Here is an 18,027-nt window from a genome sequence, read left to right on the forward strand (position 1 = left end):
GCCTTTCTCTCTCCAAGCACTTTGCGTAAGTGCCGCCTCTTGTGCGATACACTTTCCTCTGCCTGTGACTTTCACGAGCCCCTCCACCCCGCCCCTCCCCCCTCCTCATCGTAACCGCACGATTGTCTCTCGATGACCGGATGCCTCCGCCTTTCGAGTGGCTCCCTGACAGAAGAGCCCTTGTGCTCTGGAGAGGGGCTGTCCGAGGCCGCCGTCGCAGAGCGGCATCCGTGCGCACCTCTCACCGAGGGGCCCTTCACCGCTAACCAGCATCCCCCAGGGAAAGCGTGAAGTGCAAAGGCCTGGGTGCGACTGCTACTCAACGCGATCGTGTAGTACTAATAGTAATAAGTGGGAGCGTGTCGCACAGCTTAAAGATGTGGACTGTACCAAGAGGAGGTAGGGGAGAGTGGTGTCAATATCAGGAGTGCTTAGGTAGCGTTGGCGAGGTGAATGCGGCCAAGGACATATCCATATATGGGCATTCTATTTGTAAACCAGCACTGAGACCCATGTGGATGAAGTGGACAGTAGAATAGCGATCAGATAAGTGGCGATAGGGTACCACTGTTGTACCGCTTAGCAAGATGAATGATTTTTAAATGGATGATGTCTAACGTACAGATCTCCCTGGATAAGGACACATGCTATTAATTGGTTTGGTGTGATATCACTTCCTGTATTGGCTGCCGTGTGAGGTCTAGTAGCGAGGACTTATTATGTCCCATTTAATGTTATTGACTTTAAACATACTCATTTGGTCTCCCAGCTAACTGCAAGGGCGTTAGGATGTTGGCTGAGAAAGGGCGCACTTGAAAAATCACATGTGAAATCTGCGTATCATTTTCTCTAACGCCCTCTTCTGTGATGTTTGACACGCAAACATGCGTAGCAGTTCCACCCCCGCCCCAGCCACCCCACTACTCACACTCAACACCACTGTACCTTACTCACGCAACCCCCTCCACCCACCATGCTGAAACAGGCCCCGATCCCTTCCCAGCTCTTTAAATATTAATACCCCCCACAGTCTAGAGCCAGATCCCACAACTACATTTTTAATGGTGAAAGCTGTTATTGTCACGCCGAACCCGCGGCTTTCTGTTCTTTTTCCTCCAACTGTCTCTTCTGGTTTCATTTAATAAGTATAGGGATGTTGACAAAGAGGGCGGAGGCAACTGTTCATTTTAATGTGATAAGGCAAAATTATTGAGGCACTCACCCCCGTTCACATGCTATGAATTTCCCATCAGCCAGCATTTCATTCAGGAGATCTGGTTAAACAATAAACTGTGATAAAAGTAAAAAAATTAATTTCTGTTTTCACGTTTCATCTCGGGCCCATTTGAGCGACGGCCCTCCCTGAAAGACAATGGCCTGGCGAAGGCGTGGTCATTTAGGTCATGCCTGTCATCAATAAATCAATCAAATTTTATTTATATAGCGTATTTTACAACAGTTGTCACAATACGCTTTACAGACAACCCTGGCCTAAACCCCCCACAGGAGCAAGCCTAAGGCAACAGTGGCAAGGAAAAACTCCCTGTCGCGTTCCCATTCCTGTTTTGCCAGTCGTACCAGCTTTTTACGTTCGCCGTACCCTACCAGGAGAATCTGAACCTCGGAATGTCGAATCGGTGCTGTAACCTCATTAGCCGCACTTCACGACGAGGTAATGCAAAAACCAATACCTCTGAAACGAGAGGGCGTCGACCGCGTGGCCGTCGCAGCCCAAGCTAACGGCCGACCTTTGCGGAATGTCAGCCAGCTCCTGAGTTCCATCACAATTATTTCATCTGCTGTAACGTGCTGTGCGTCGAATAACCAATGACCGGATTTGCTCTGTGATTGGCTGACGCTTGTTCGGTTTCATGTTCTGGTTTCTTTTTTGGCCTTTTTATGAATAGCTTGTAGTGAACATTAGGAGATGTGTGCTTGATTCTGTTCATCAGGTCGCATATATGTGAAGGTCGCATATATTGACAGTTTTTGCTCTGGTTTCCTAACAGTCATTGTGGAAGACCGGCCGTTGCATTTACAGTGTTTTACAGTGGACTCTCTGCAGCGCATTTCTGAAAACCACATTTTCACAGAGTGTACTGATCAGTGGGAGGAGTTTGGCACGAATAGAGTCTTATTCAGTGGAATAGCCTCACAGCTCATAGTGTGGGACAGGAGGTGGGGCAAAGATTGATGGCGCAGCGCTAGATTCGTGCTTAATGGACCTGTTGGAACAGAGTGGGGACGAAGCACTGGTGTCTTTGTCTAGACCAGGGGATTAGTGGCGTGGGGTAGCTGGCATTGAGAGGAACACTGACAGGAACGCTGACACACCCGTGTCATCGCTCAAAGGTCGCCCCCAGGTCACTCGCACGTTACTCCTGAGACAGTCTGCGAGGCCTGGCTCTCCATTGGCTCATGCCATCGTTACCAGGTCAATTCTTATCACGTCTGAGTCAGATAAACTTTCTCATCCCACGGGGGGAGTGTCACAGAGGGGGGATAGAGGGCCATGCTTTGGTGTGCTAACACAATATTTTAGCATGCAGGGGCACTGCGTAGCAGGGCGTTGGGTTTGCAGCGCAAATGAACAGGCTCCTGGACGCCCGGCGGAGATTGAACCGAAGCAGTCTGAGTGATTGTCTCTTTCTCACAAAGGGCACTTCGGGGCAGCTGGCTCAGATCTCCCGAGAATCAAATTAGCAAGATGGCGGCGTTCAGCCCTCCGTCAGTGTGCCAAGTAATTGGAGTCGGCCCCGGCGCGGGCCTGCCCTGTGTCTGCGCGGCTTTTAACGAGGCCGCCGCAGGTCCGAGCTTTTATTACGGGACCGCGCGGGTGTTAAGGGACGATCTGGCGCTCTGAGGAGATGTGAAACGCTCCGCGTGAATCCTCAAAGCCTGGCTTGAACGAAGACACTGCCCTGTGTTAGACAGACTTCATTGCGCTGGCTTACGGACTTCATTGTGTCGGCCTTTGGTGTGTGTGTGTGTGTGTGTGTGTGTGTGTGTGTGTGTGTGTGTGTGTGTGCGTGCGCAAAGCCACTTTACTGTGCTAGCTGAATGAGTCCTGACCCTCTGACTTCTTTCTCCCTCTCTGTCTTCTGTTTCAGAGCGATCTGTGGTCCTTAGGAATCACAGCCATCGAAATGGCAGAAGGAGCTCCACGTGAGTAGCAATGTTCTAGTCTACACTGATGTAAACTATGGGTAACTTTTCAGAGAACAGTCCCTGGTAGTTTTAAGATGTCAGAAACTGAGATGAGAGAGAGAGAGAGAGAGAGAGAGCATATGTGTGTGTGTGTGTCTGACTGTCTGTCTGTCGGTTTGACCGTCTCTGTCTGTGTCTGTCTGTAAGTGTGTTTGTGGGTGACCCCAAATTAGACACCTGTTCCCAGTGGGTTACAGCCTGAAGGGGAGATGAAAGCAGCTGTTGTCATGGCAGCCATTGCAGGCTGGCTGCTCCAGCATGAATGACAGCTGTGGCCATTTGCGCCGCATGGTCTGGTGGCACAGGGCAGTGTGTGTTCTGAAAATGAGCACCTGTCCAGTGGCTATGCCACTCTGCTGTACAGAGGGAAAAGGCCAGCATCATACTGCACCTGTATAACTGAAGGTTGATCACAATTTAAAGTCAACACTACATGTTACATTGTAACTAGTTGATTTTTAACTAAAGCTGTGTCTTTGTTCAGTTCCATGTGGATACTTAGGCTACATTTTAACTAAGTCGACCATAAATAATTCCAAACCAAAACATTGTCGCGTGATATTCAGGGCAATGGTGCTTGTTTAAAAGAAAAAAAAATAATCTCATGCCCTTCTAATGGTAACATTAAGTAGTATTTATGCTAACTAAATCACACACTATCTATCTCAACAGCTTGCACCTATTCCAGCTGGCAATTTGTTATGGGCCTTTAGTGGATGTACCCTACATTTCCAAAAGTATTCATAAACCCCTTCTAATTAGTGGTTTTGGCTATTTCTCAGTCTCACCCATTGTTACCAGGTGCATAAAATCAAGCATACAGCCATGCAATCTCCATTGGCAAATATTGGCAGTAGAATAGGTTGTACTGAAGAGCTCAGTGACTCTCAACATTATACTCTCATAGGATGCCACCAACGAGAGAGTTTGTTTAATTTCTGCCCTAGTCAACTGTAAGTGCTGTTATTGTGAAGTGGAAACATATAGGAGCAACAACAGCTCTGCCACGAAGCAGTAGGCCACATAAGCTTGCAGAACAGGACTGCCGAGTGCTGAAGCATGTAGCGCATAGAAATCACCTGTCCTTGGTTACAACACTTACTACAGGGGGAGGGGCGTACATGTCGCCCCCAATATTGGAAACAGTTAAACTTGTTCCCCCAATAATTGTACTGAAACAAAAAATGTTTGCCATGTACTTTTATTTTAAAGGACATACTGAGGGAGCACAGTCAACAAGTCCACTCGATGCAGCAGATTCCATTCCTTAATGGCGGCCAATTTTTAAAAATTAACTCCATACAAATCATGCAGTAGGTACCTACTGACCAGTAGGCTCTGCATTTTGCGATCGGACAATTGAATGGTACAGTATCAGTCTTTAAAAATCACCCCATTCAAATCGTGCACCTCAAGAAGTTTGCAGTAGTGATGGGAATTTTGTTTCTTTTCCTGACTGTTTTGCAAACGATTTGTTCGGTGAAAATAACTCGCCTTTCAATTTGTTCACTTGATTTATTAATTCTCACTTCCCCAAAGCACATAGGAACCCCCATATCGGCAAATGAAGTGTTGTGATTCTCGTTCAGAACTGGCTTTACATCGCTTGCATTGTTCAAATTGTATTATTCAGTTATTACAAAGTTATATGTATTGTTCAATACGTCGTAGATTGAACATGCATTAATTGACTATTTGGGTGCCTTATGTGTATCGAAGAACAGAACCTTTCTTGGTTCCCTCATGAATCTAGCTATGGACTTGTCTGAAGCTGGACTGCATTGTGATGTTTGCTGAAAGTATCGGCACCAGGTAAAAAATTTGGACAGGCCAGTGGCTGATTTTGCGGTCTTCGTTTAGTTTATTTTCAGCGTTCCTTTTTCCAAAAATGCGGCGGCAAAAGCAGTCCAGGAACTGATCAAGTCCAACGTTTAATCTGGCACGATGCATCATATAACTGTTTGACGCTTGAAGACGTATCTTATCTTTTTGTATTTCTCTATGTCATACTTCTCAGATATGTAAATAAATATGTTTTGATAGAATTGATCATTTCTGATGTCAGTTGAATAGATGGATAGAGAGGTGGAGGAGAGGTGAGGGTCATTCTTGAGGGTGTCTACTGTTAGCTAGGAGATATCTCACATACATACAGAACAATAAACAAACAACAAAGCCAGCTCTTGCAGGTGAGAATGGATGAGACCAGCATTTGTCTACATCTTTAATACCCATAGCTGGCTCTGGTGGAACCAATGAACTTTTCCACTGACTATAATATTTATTGTGGTGGTGGGCAGGGGTAGGGGCTGGGAGCAAATATGTCCCTCCAATGTCAAACTGACTCCTACACCCCTGATGCCAAGTGTCGGCTGTAGTGGTGTAAAGCACACCGCCTTTGGACTCTGGGGCAGTGGAACACGTTCTCTGGAGTGATGAATCACGCTTCAGTATCTGGGTTTGGCGGAATGCATAGTACCAACTGTACTGGCCCAAATAATGGCAACTGTAACTTTTGGTAGAGGACACACCCATAATGGGTAATAGATAATGGTCTGGGGCAGTTTCTTCATGGTTTGGGCTTGGGCCCTTAGTTCTAGTGAAGGGAAATCTTAATGCTACAGCATACAATGACATTCTAGATTGGCGACATAGCTCAGGAGGTAAGAGCGGTTGTCTGGCAGTTGGAGGGTTGCCGGTTCGATCCCCGCCCTGGGCGTGTCGAAGTGTCCCTGAGTAAGACACCTAATCCCTAACTGCTCTGGTGAACGAGAGGCATCAATTGTAAAGCGCTTTGGATAAAAGCGCTATATAAATGCAATTACCATTTACAATTCGCTTCCAAATTTGCCAATTTGGCAACAGTATGGGGAAGTCCTGTTTCAGCATGGTAATGCCCCCATGCACAAAGCAAGTTCCATAAATAAATGGTTTGCTGAGTTTGGTGGGGAAGAACTTGACTGGCCTGCACAGAGCACCTCTACCCGATCAAATGCCTTTAAAACTCACTAATTCTCTCATTGCTGAATGGAAGTGAATCCCTTCCCAGAAGAGTGGAGGCTGTTACAGCAGCAAAGGACGAGGTCCAACTCCTTATTAATGCCCATGGTTTTGCAATGTTCAACAAGTACATACAGGTGTGATGTTCAGGTGTCCACATACTTTTGGAAATGTAGTGTATTTTTGACTTCCTTAACAGTGGTTTTATTACTTTGATTTGTACTGCTCTCCAACCATTGACATAGTATGAAATAATGTAATTTGTATTATAACCTCTGTTATAATTTCCCGTTGTCTACTCAGAGAAGGACAGTTATTTTCTGTTCTAAGCTTGGGTAAAATTAGTTAATGTTAAGTTAAAGTTAATGTGAGTGCGTGTTAATATCAATACGCTGCTGATGTATACCGCACTGAATTATATAGGGTCCTGCATGGAGTTTCCAATCTTTCAAAAAACTCAAGAAGTTGGTGCAACAGGTTTTTCATGAAGTTGTTGTGTAACTGAATTTATGTTCATACTAGTGTACGTTTGACTTTCAGTTACAGTTATATAATGGTTCAACAGGCTGCAAGAGATTGATAGACCGCTTAATAGACAGAGTTTGTGCTGTGTGTGTGTGTTTGTGTATGCGCATGTTTGTTTGTGTGTGTGCGTGTGTGTGTGTTTGTTTGTGTTTGTGTGACCTTCTCAGTGCTCCAAAATGTAAAGGTAGAGGCAGAACTGAATTGGCACTGATACAGTTCCATGAAATGGCATATTACACTTTATTATACAGAAGGCAATCTTGTGTTCTGTAATGCAATACGTTAATACGTTTGTTTGTCTGTCCAACCTGCACAAGACCACACTGACACTTCAGCATGTAGTCTAAACTATTGTAGTTTACACAAAGGCCACAGTAGTGAAAGCGGGTTTGGGGTGTTGGTATGAGACAATGTTTAGACTCTGAAGACAAAATGTCAGTCTGGATTATTTGTCCCTGTTCCATGAAATTAAGTTTTATACAGCTACTCATATATCTACACACTCCAGTTTTACTCAGTTAGTCTTATCCTTTGGAGACATTGTCTGGGTAAAGAAATTCTTTTTGATCACTGTCCTGGCTGCTTTGCACCCTTTTTTGTCCTTCTTTTGAGTATCTGGGTGGATGTATTTAGGTTTGTCCTCTCTGACTGAATTTTGTATATTAATGTGAAACGTGGCTGTTTCGGTACCCCTTCACCATGCATGTCTGTGTTGGCTCTGTGTGTGTTGGGGTGTGTGTGTGTATGTGTGTGTGCATATGTCAGAGCTGGGGCGTCACCTGGGTTCGTTGATTTTTAAATTGCTTTCCGTGCTCGTTTCTCCATCCAAATTAATCTCCAAATCAACACCGCTGATTAAGTAAATAAATGCATCAAAACTGACAAACGTCCCCGCCCCCCCGCCCCCCCCCCCCATCCCCACCCCGGCCCCCTCCCTCGGCCATTTCTGTGGAACCTGCCTGCCCTCGGGGGCCAGGCACCCTTCCCGCCAGGCCTGGCCGCCTTCCAGGTGCACTGACGTGTTTGACAGCCGGCTGGCTGGCTTGGAACATACACTCGTGAGCTCTCATGAAATGCAGGGGCCCAACGGCGTGGAGCATAACCGCAGCTTTTCCCCGGAACCGCCAGAGAGCGCGTGGAGAGAGCCGCTCAGCAGGAAGCTCGGGCGCAGAACACGTCCGACTTGCTTCCTTTCGTGCTAAAGGAAGCCAATGGCGCACGGGGGCGAGGTGTTGCTTTTTCGGTAGCTTTCTGTGGAGAGTCAGGTGCGTCCCGCTGCTGTGATGCAGTGTTTCTGTAGAAACCCAGCCCGCGGGAAACAAATCCCATAATGCAGCATCAATTGTGATCAGGCCTGCTGTTTCTGATAGCGGGCCCCAAATAATACTTTGTGCTGCAATTTGGTCTCGGTGTTGAGCCTGTACAGGAGTCACAGAACAAAGTAATAAATTCTGAAGGCGACAAGAGTCGTGTCACCTGCCATCGAGCCACAGCTACCTCCACCGCAGGAATGAGACATGGAGTTTCCAGCCCCTGTGTCAGCACAGATGTTCTATAAATCACATGCAAGATGTTGGGGCGATAGCATAGCATAGTGGGTAAGGAGCTGAGCTTGCAACCAAAAGGCTCGATTCCAGGGTAAGTCTCTGCTGTTTTACCCTTGAGCGAGGTATTTGACCTGCATTGTTTCAGTATATATCCAGCTGTATAAATGGATGCAATGTAAAAAAAAAGGTTGTGTAAGTCACTCTGAATAAGAGCGTCTGCTAAATGCCTGTAATGTAATGCACAGTAATGTTAGACTAAGCAAGATGCGTAACAGCGCTTAGAAAATTCTGAACCCTGTATTGTTGAGTCCAGAAGTTCTCTCACTAGTACACTTTGATTTCAACCATTTAAATGGCGAATAGAATCCCATTAGAGCCCAGACAATAGTGAGGAATGGCGGTCTCTATGCAGATTAACAGCTTCGGAATTCACCCGTTAATCGTAGCCGGTCTCCCTCAACTGCCGCCGTCCGCTCCCACGCCCTGTTTTTAAGGATGTTTATTTCATAGTTGTATAAATGGATTGATTTGGATTTGCATACTGAGAGAAAATATTTGTGGTCACAAACAAAATAAACATTGTGTGAATGCATAATCATGTACTTCACCCTTATTGCCTGTGTTATTTTACCTTAGTGTCCCAACTGTAAAAAAAAAAGAAAAGATGTGAAATGGCTGTCTGCTACAAAAAACACTGATGGAGGGAGGTGTGGTATCCTACTCTGAAAGTTGAACTTCGAGGGTATCGAACCACTGCTGCTGTTTCTCCAGTTGGCACGTCATTAAAAACATCCTTCTGGGGTTCCAAGCATATTTATTTCCTCAGGATTCACAGATATTGTTTCCTTTTTTCAAAAAACCTGACCTGGACAGCTGGCTCTAATCTCCTGGGAAAGTTTTAGACCAAGTGTGTCTCCCCTCTTCCCTTTAGCCCTCTGTGACATGCACCCAATGAGGGCCCTGTTTCTGATCCCCCGAAATCCAGCGCCCAGACTCAAGTCCAAGAAATGGTGAGCCCACTACTGACCGTCTCTTATAGATGTGCCGGATTTCCCTTACAGATGTCGTCATGGCTGGTGGCTCGGTGGCGTGGTGTCTTCAGCAAGCTGTGATTGATATCACTGTGAAACACTTCTTTTAAATTGGTTCCAGAGAATTTGGCTGTCAGACCTACCAGACAGATTGCAGAGTGTCTTGTGAATGATAATAATAATCCTGTGATTTGTTGTGTTATTATAGAAGGGCATTTACGTGTAAAAAAAAGAAGAAGAAAAAAACACATTTGCTTGAATCTTTTCTGTTGCTTTGGAAAGGGAGAGAGAGAGCGAGTGAGAAAGAGAGAGAGGGAGATGGTGAGAGTGAGAGCCGGTGTGTTTCCAGTGTTTCTGAGTTCCGGGCTACATTGCATCCTACACCTGACAGGTCCAAGAAGTTCCAGTCCTTCATCGACAGCTGCCTGGTGAAGAACCACGGGCAGCGGCCCAGCACCGAGCAACTCATTAAGCACCCTTTCATCTGGGAGCAGACCAACGAGAGGCAGGTCCGCATCCAGCTCAAGGACCACATCGACCGCACTAAGAAGAGGAGAGGGGAGAAGGGTGAGTGTTTCACGCAGATTTGAGACTGCTTGGATCATACCAAGTAGAAGAGGAGGGAGACGGGTGAGTGTTTCACACAGATTTGAGACTGCTTGGATCATACCAAGAGGAAGGTGGGAAGGGTTAGTGTTTCCCACGGCATTGAGCCCACCTGGATCATTCCAAGAAGAAGGGGGGGAGAAGGGTGAGTGTATCACACAGCTTTGAGACCATTTGCACCATGCCAAGACCTGAGGATAGGGAGGTATTTCACACAGTTGAAAGTCCAAGGCTGGTCTTTACCAACAAGAAACAGGCTAGAAATTGTAAATATCAGCAAGAAGTAAATACACCCTGTCAAGTGTTGTGCCAAAACTTTCACACTCCCCAGAAGCCTTTCACTTAGCTCAGTAGCTGCACTGCAGTTAGTCTCCATGTTCAGTTTAACCGGTACTGACAGGCTGTTCTGTGGTTTTTTATCAAGACAAGATAAATGCAGCTTTAAAACGACATGGTTCTGTATTTTTAGTGTACTTTCTGAGTATAATGGACAGTTGGCAAACTTCCAATAAAGCGCTTATTGAAGCAGATGTGTTTTTTTCGCTCTTTCGTAGCCCTCTGCATCATTAATGGCTATACCCGCGGCCAAAAAGGCCAGTAATGATTAATGTGGCTCACTGACACGTTTCATCCCTAAAGACAATCGGAGTAACACAGTTTAAAATACAGTTGCCTCAGTGACCTCGTATTTGTAGATTAATTTGTTGATGTTTCCGAGTCGCCTGCGTGTTCTTGCGCTGACATGAAGCTCTTCCTCTGAGGAACACCAGATGTGACGGTCCGTGAAGGTCAGAAGCATCCTGAGCCCAGTTTCACAGGGTGCGTCCCTTCTCTGTTGCAGATGAGACTGAGTACGAGTACAGTGGGAGTGAGGAAGAGGAGGACGGGGGCGATATGGGGGAGCCCAGGTACGGTTCCACCTCCAGTTCATGCCAGGGACCCTACACAAAGAGTAAAAGGCAAAAAGCCTGGTGTTTTAATTCCGTCTCTGTCCAGGATAGCGGAACACTATGAGTATGACTGTAAGGGGCACTGGGGTCAAAAAAGCCATGTCAAGAAAGTTATACGTACCCGATTACAATTAGTTTGATCTCCCTTTCATTTTCGATAATCTAGTTTTGCCTAACTATGCTTTGCAGGCAACTCTTGTACATATTTTTTGAATGTTTTCTCCATTACATTTGAGAGAACAATTTGGTCACTAACAGTGTGACATCATCAGATCACCTGATTTGGAAATGTTCTGTTCCCTCATTGTGTTCCTGCCAGTCCGTCATTTGAATCCAGGCCTTAGAGTAAGGACATGGGAGTAAGGTTTTGAGGTTCTTTTAAAATTGAGAATGAGTGCTGGGGTCGCCCATCGTCCTGTCATGCCTTCCCTCAGCTCCCTGATCAACATCCCTGGGGAGTCCACTCTGAGGCGGGACTTCCTGCGCCTGCAGCTGGCCAATAAGGAGCGGTCCGAGGCCCTGCGTAGGCAGCAGCTGGAGCAGCAGCAGAACGAGGAGCACAAGCGCCAACTACTGGCCGAGAGGCAGAAGCGCATCGAGGAGCAGAAGGAGCAGAGGCGGAGACTGGAGGAGGTGAGTCAGGGCGAAGTAACCCACCGCTGCTGAGCGTTGCGTACTGGTCACTGCATCTCTGCTTTAAGGTCTGACTGTTTCTGTAACAATTTAAGACTCACAAAAGCCTGGATATTTGTGTGTGTGTGTGTGTGTACGCTTGTGTCTTGTGTATATGAATATATGTTTGGGTCTGTGTCTTTGGGTGTGTGTGTGTGTGTGTGTGTCTGGTTGTGCTGTAGACTATGGATAAACCAAACAAACCACATTTATCGAAACCCTCCGCTTAGTTTGGCGTCCCCATCTTGCAACCATTTTGATTACATCCAAATTCATCCAGAAAGCAGCTTTATTATTGTGGAACAAATGTCTTTTATATTTTCACAATTGTAAAGGGGAGCTTAGTTTCCATTATTACAGACTAGTCTGTACCTATTGCAGCTGGGGCTGGTGCACAAAAAGCCATAATAATCGTGTTGTTTAAGGGGAGGCTGAAAGTCTCCTGGCTTATTCGTTCTCAGTGAATTGTTGCCAGTGGTCACAAATGCTATTCTTTTACATATAAAACTGAGCTTTTTTCACAAAGTGAAACATTATTCCTTTGCCTTTGGGTTAATGGGGAAAACAGATACAGAGGACAATTTGTCAATATTAATTTCAAAATAAGCAAATAGTTAATTAAATAGATACATGAATAAATAAAAAGTGAAATGAGTACATACATTATTAAATGCTAAATTTGTTTTTTCCTTAAATTATTTATATCCTAATTTTATTATTTATTTCCACATTTAATTATTTGATTATTTCCACATTTAATTATTTCAGGATTGTTGGCTTACGTGAAATAATTGACTGAGAAATAATTAAATCTGTCAACATCATCAATCAAAACCAATGGGCAGAGTCTAATATCCAATTGGTTGGTTGATTCGTCCTGCCTGCTTTTGCCGGTGTATTTTGAATTGCATCGTCTGTGACTGACCCAGCTATGGATGTTGATGCAATTAGTGTATTTTCTTGCTTTATAGCGAGAGATATTTTTTTATAGAAGCTAATGCTACAAACCTCAACTTAGTTATGAGGTTAAGCAGTACATTGAAATAATTTCAACAGTCACCAGCCGGACTGCGATATTAACAATAAGGCATTTGCCAAGTTGGATGAGGTTTTACCGTTGTCAAGTAAAACTGTGGTTGATAGTTCTGTTTGGACCGTTGCAACTAGAGTTTTGCTTGACAATGGTAAAAAAAAATATGCCCAAAGGGCCGTGGAAGAAAATTTCAATTTCAGCTGATTAAGTCAATAAAAATCAATAAAGATAAAAGTAACTAATGCATAATTATTTTTGGTGACCATTGTAAAAGCGGAATAAACCATTCCAGGCTGTCTGTTTTGTTACTGGAAAATAATGTGGTTTGGGGGTGGTCAAGAATCACCACCCTTGTCATACTTTACATTAATTTCCAGTAATAAGACTGCCCATTGTGGTTTATTCTCTTATATATGAGATGATTAATACTAATCACACCATCATCGTAAAAGTAGTCTATTATGTGAGCAGCTGTTGATAGTTCATAACTAACATTAGCGAGCCTGCCAACGTTACATTATGACTGTGGTAGACTATGGGTTGACCAACGTTAGGTAGCATTGATAAATGTCAGACATTATAATCTTGCTAGTTACCTAAATAATTTATGTTATGTTCAAATGTATTTATGTTATTCAACTTGGGCAGGTTACTACTTTGGTAGTCATAAGCAACAAGCTAAGGATAAATATCGAGCTTGTCTCTAATCAACAGCTCTCAATCTCGGTAATCGACTGATTCAGGCTGAAGGGGTTTTTTCAAGAGTGGGTCTATAAAATTCAGCCTATACAATATTACCTTCTGCCCACCAGCTTTGATTGGTGATATTGACAGATTTAATTATTTTTTAGTGCACACATTAGCCAACAATCCTGAAATAATTAACTGTGGAAATAACTAAATAATAAACACTATTTATTTAAAAAATAATTACATAATTAAATATGTAAATAAAAAATAAAATTAGCATGTACATAATTAAATGTGGACACACATTTTTATTTAATTATTTATGTTGACATTTCATAATGTATCTCTTTATTAAATATTAGCACAAATTGTCCACCATAAACAAAAGGCTTTAATGGGGAAAATCCTGATCATGACTGTAACAGCAAATCTCTCTAGGTGTTTTCTTACATGCGTTGCAGTGCACGTTCTAATATTCTCCAGACATTGATGGGATGTTATTTCACAGTGCTCACTGTGGGCACTTTTAGTTACTCAACAGGACATGTTCTCTGAATATGTGTAATAATATCACCAGGTCAAGATTTAATATCCTGTTTGTATTGCACACAATTCAGTTTTGACAGATTTAGACCAATGGTGTGAAACCTATTCCTCTAGATTCAATTAAATGCACTTAGCCTGTTTAAGGGCACGTGCGATTCAATCAAATTAGAATCTAGTTGTTTGATATTCAGTCCAACAAACATTTAAGACTGAAAATTCATGGAAATGTGAATTGTAATGCAATTAATAAAATATAATTAAAGACAGGAGTTGAATAATTTGCTGAATAGAGGAATAACATTTTAGGACTAAAAGTATTAAAGATACAAAATACGGTGTTCATTTCCCAGTTTTATCTTTTATACTTCTGGCATATGGTATATATTAAATCATTTTATGTAATAATAAAGCAAAGGAAAACAAACATTGGTAAGTATTATGAGTTATTTAGAGTAAATGCTTTTTGAAATCTAACCGAGGAATTAACCATTCAAATGTTATTTAGTGACAGTGTCCCTTTCTGTTAATGAATAATGTGTTTGGCGGTATTCTAATGTGTTGAATGATGATTCGCAATATTGAATTATGAGTTCAGCTTTTTAGCAGAAATGGTACATAGGCTATATGCACTAAAGCGGATGCCTGGTTAAAATGGCTAGCCACATTACTGCTCCTTCCTGATGCACTGTGCATAATGCATGCTGGCAGAGGTTACTTCATTCAGACTAAAATCGTTGGCACAGTTATCTTCCTTCTGGTCTCTGTTTCTCAGTTGGGCATGCCAAGTAGTATTTATGGAGATAAAACACTGGATTAATCCGGAGGGTTTGACTGAATTGCATATACCTTTGAACAGTCTAAGTACATTTGATTGAATCGAGCCCGCTGAGTGCTATCTGTTAGAAAGCCAGGACAATTAGCCACTTCTAAGGAATACGGACAGGGAAATATGAAATCAGATTTAAATGATTATCATCACATACACACATGTGATCATATTCCACTGTACAATTTGTCTGATTAGATTGTGCAGTTGATTCCGCGTAACAATGTAATTTTCCGTAGACAGCCAAAGCATCCTAGCTCCTACAACCATATGCGGGCACGCACACGCACACGCGCACACGCACACGCATACACACAAAGAAACCATGCACAGCTCCAGCCTGGTTTAGACAGGAAAAACCTCAATTCACTGACTGGCCGGTCTCCTTGAAGTACAGTGTAAAAGTTCACAGAGTTCAAGACCCAAGAACACAACGGCGAGGCCAGTCTGGGTTCAGCAGAGACTCCCTTCAAAAGGAAGGAGGAAGAAGTCAGAAAGGGACGGCTGTGCCCATGCAAGATCAGAAGAGCCGGAAACCTCCGCCAAAAAAAAGCAGAACGACCTGCCAGTGACGATCAAAGGGAACAAAACAACTGGATTTCACCAGCCGACAAGGCATCCAGGCCGCTGCCTGCAGGTGTTTCCAGATGATTCGTTTCAAGGCACAGCGCATGGCCGTGTTTATGCCCACAGTCACCCGCCACTGTTGTCATGTCTTCCTGGAGAGATGGGGGGTCGTTCATGAGCTGGGGGTTGTTCATGGTTGTAACAAAAAGCCTTATCTAACCCTGATGAATGATGTCGCTGAAAATCTGTTTCCTCGCTCAGACAGTTTGTCTTTTCAGTCAAGGCTTTATAGGTACATAAGCGGTTCGGTCAAACCCTCTGGATTATTCCAGCACCATATCTCAACAAAGTCTACTTTGCTTATGGTATTGAGGAAGTCTGAGGTTTGTGCCAATTCATTTCTTCATTGAATGGCACTCCTGGTGGTAATTTATTGCTCAGACCATGTTTGAAAAACCCACCATTTCATGCTGAAAGTCAGGATGAACTTCTGGTCTGTTGTGAATGTTCAAGACGTAGACACAGCGTGGCTAACCATTTTAACCGGGCATATGCGTCAATACATGTACCATATGTATGCACAAAAGGTGAACTCCTTAATCATCATTTATCACAGAATATCACCTAATACCTGATATTAATTCAAGTTATTGTATAGAATACTGTAGTCCGCTAATAACATTTGAATATTTAATTCTACTGTGAACAGCACCTTTCACTATGAAGAACTTATTTTGAATGACCTTTTTTTGCTTCCATCCTCATCATTACTATAAAAACAATTTTAATATCTACTAATGTCCAAAATATTCAAAGAAAAACTGGGACACGACTCATATTTTGTTGCTTTTTATATCTTTGATGAGATGTTGCGTGAATCAAGTGTGATGATATTGCTCGATTCACTCAATTATTTTTAAACTGCTTTGATTATATTTTCTTAACTGTATAAAAAACTGAGAACTGTGAAGTTGGAGATGGGCAAAGAATTTTTACAAAGGATAAGCTCACTTGCTTTTTGAAAAAAAGCTCCTACCTCCTGTCTGGGCACCACAGTCGTCTGGCTGTGCCTTTTCCTGTTTCTTGGATTTTAACTGTTTTAAAAGAGCTTTGAGGATTTTTTAAAATCTTATTTCATATGAAACAGCATACGACCGGTTTGACTGAGCTGCATACGCCCTTACACTGTCTAAGTGTGTTTGACTGAATCTGGCTCTGAATCTAAGGACATTTAAAAAGCTTCCGCTTTTTAAATCTCTCTGGGTCGCTTGAAAGCGGCTGCGGCCTGACGGTCGTGGCTTCGGTACTGGGCGTGGCTCCTTCGCCTTAAGCGCCGCGTGCCCTTTAGATCGCCGGCGCCATTGGTATTCCGCTCAGCACAGGAGCGCGGGGGGGGGGGGGTGGCGGAGGAAAACGCCCGCCCTTCACACGTCTCCCACAAGCCTCCTCGCATCATCCTGCCATCGCGCCCTCCCTGCTCGGAAGTCTATTCCCTGGGCCTGGGAGTCCCAGACTTGAACCACAACAAAAAATTATTACTCCTGCTTCTTTGAGCCGGTCATCTTTCAGTGTCTGACATTTGTGTTGTTTATTGATCGTAATACTCACACAGCCGTTGGTAGTATTGCAAAAGTGGAAAAAAAAACAGTTATTTTGAGTGAGAAGTACAAAACGAGATGTCATGCTCTAGCTAGCTTGCTCAGCTTGAGTAAATTAAGACAGAAATTGCTCCTAGGTTTTTTTTTAATCTGGCAAAATTTGTTTTGATCACAACACTGAAACATCATTTGTATAGGTGTCATATTTAAATTATGAATGACATACATTTATTGTGTTTTTATTGTATATTATTGCCTGTAAAACGCCTAAATCCTGGTTGAATTTTGCTGGAGAGACCTTCCTGTCAATCACCTCAGCTGGGCCAGTGGTCACGTAGCCTCTCTCTTCCCTCTCTGAAATGGGCAGGTGTGCCTGCACATGCGTTTGTGTGCACATGAGCATGCGTGTGTGTATGCGTGCGTGCGTGCATGCGTGCGTGCAAGCGTACAAGCATACATGCGGGTGCATGTTTTATGTGGTGTTGTGGGAACACAACTACATGCCACCATGCTGGTCCCTTCCCAGACAGGCCACTTTGTAGCTCTTGGTTACATCTGCACTGGAGTTCTCCTGAGTGGTGCAGCAGATGCAGAGGGTGTGGATGTTTTTATTAACGGACTCCCTCCTCCTCCTCCTCCTCCTCTCCCACAGCAACAGCGTCGGGAGCGCGAGCTGAGGAAGCAGCAGGAGCGGGAGCAGCGCCGGCGATATGAAGAGATGGAGCAGCTCAGGAGGGAGGAGGAGAGGAGACAGGCAGAGCGTGAGCAGGTACACACAACTGCAGTCTCTGATACACACAAAACACAGACACACACATACACACATCTACAGTCTCTCATACACACACACATAACACAGACGCATACATACACACATCTACAGTCTCTGATACACACACACAACACAGACACATACATACACATTTATACAGTCTCTCATACACACACACACACACACACACACACACACATAACAGACACGTACATACATGCATATAGTCTCTCATACACACATAACACAGACACGTAAATACAGTAGATACATAGTTACATGCATACATACGTACATAGTCTCTCATACACACACATAACACAGACATTGTCTTGGCCGGCTTGTAAGCCATGGCAAAGGAGGGAGACCTCACGCTGAATGTTGCCAAAATAATAATACACAAATTCATTAATGAAAGAAGACAAACAGAGTGGAGTGGGGCAGTCAGTATTGTCAG

General features: G+C 43.8%; 1 protein-coding gene across 7 annotated transcripts in view; it reads left to right on the plus strand.

Moving 5' to 3' along the window:
• The window catches only part of LOC135256706 (TRAF2 and NCK-interacting protein kinase-like), a 113,065-nt gene that overhangs the window by 59,012 nt on the left and 36,026 nt on the right, over window positions 1-18,027 (plus strand). For all 7 annotated transcript variants that reach the window (XM_064338742.1, XM_064338743.1, XM_064338744.1 and 4 more), the window contains exons 8-13: window positions 3,111-3,165; window positions 9,211-9,289; window positions 9,702-9,877; window positions 10,758-10,824; window positions 11,301-11,499; window positions 17,451-17,567. In XM_064338742.1, the coding sequence (XP_064194812.1) occupies window positions 3,111-3,165; window positions 9,211-9,289; window positions 9,702-9,877; window positions 10,758-10,824; window positions 11,301-11,499; window positions 17,451-17,567 (693 nt within the window). The remainder of the gene's footprint in view (window positions 1-3,110; window positions 3,166-9,210; window positions 9,290-9,701; window positions 9,878-10,757; window positions 10,825-11,300; window positions 11,500-17,450; window positions 17,568-18,027) is intronic.

Source organism: Anguilla rostrata, chromosome 6, assembly GCF_018555375.3.
Source record: "Anguilla rostrata isolate EN2019 chromosome 6, ASM1855537v3, whole genome shotgun sequence".
Lineage (NCBI taxonomy): Eukaryota > Metazoa > Chordata > Actinopteri > Anguilliformes > Anguillidae > Anguilla > Anguilla rostrata.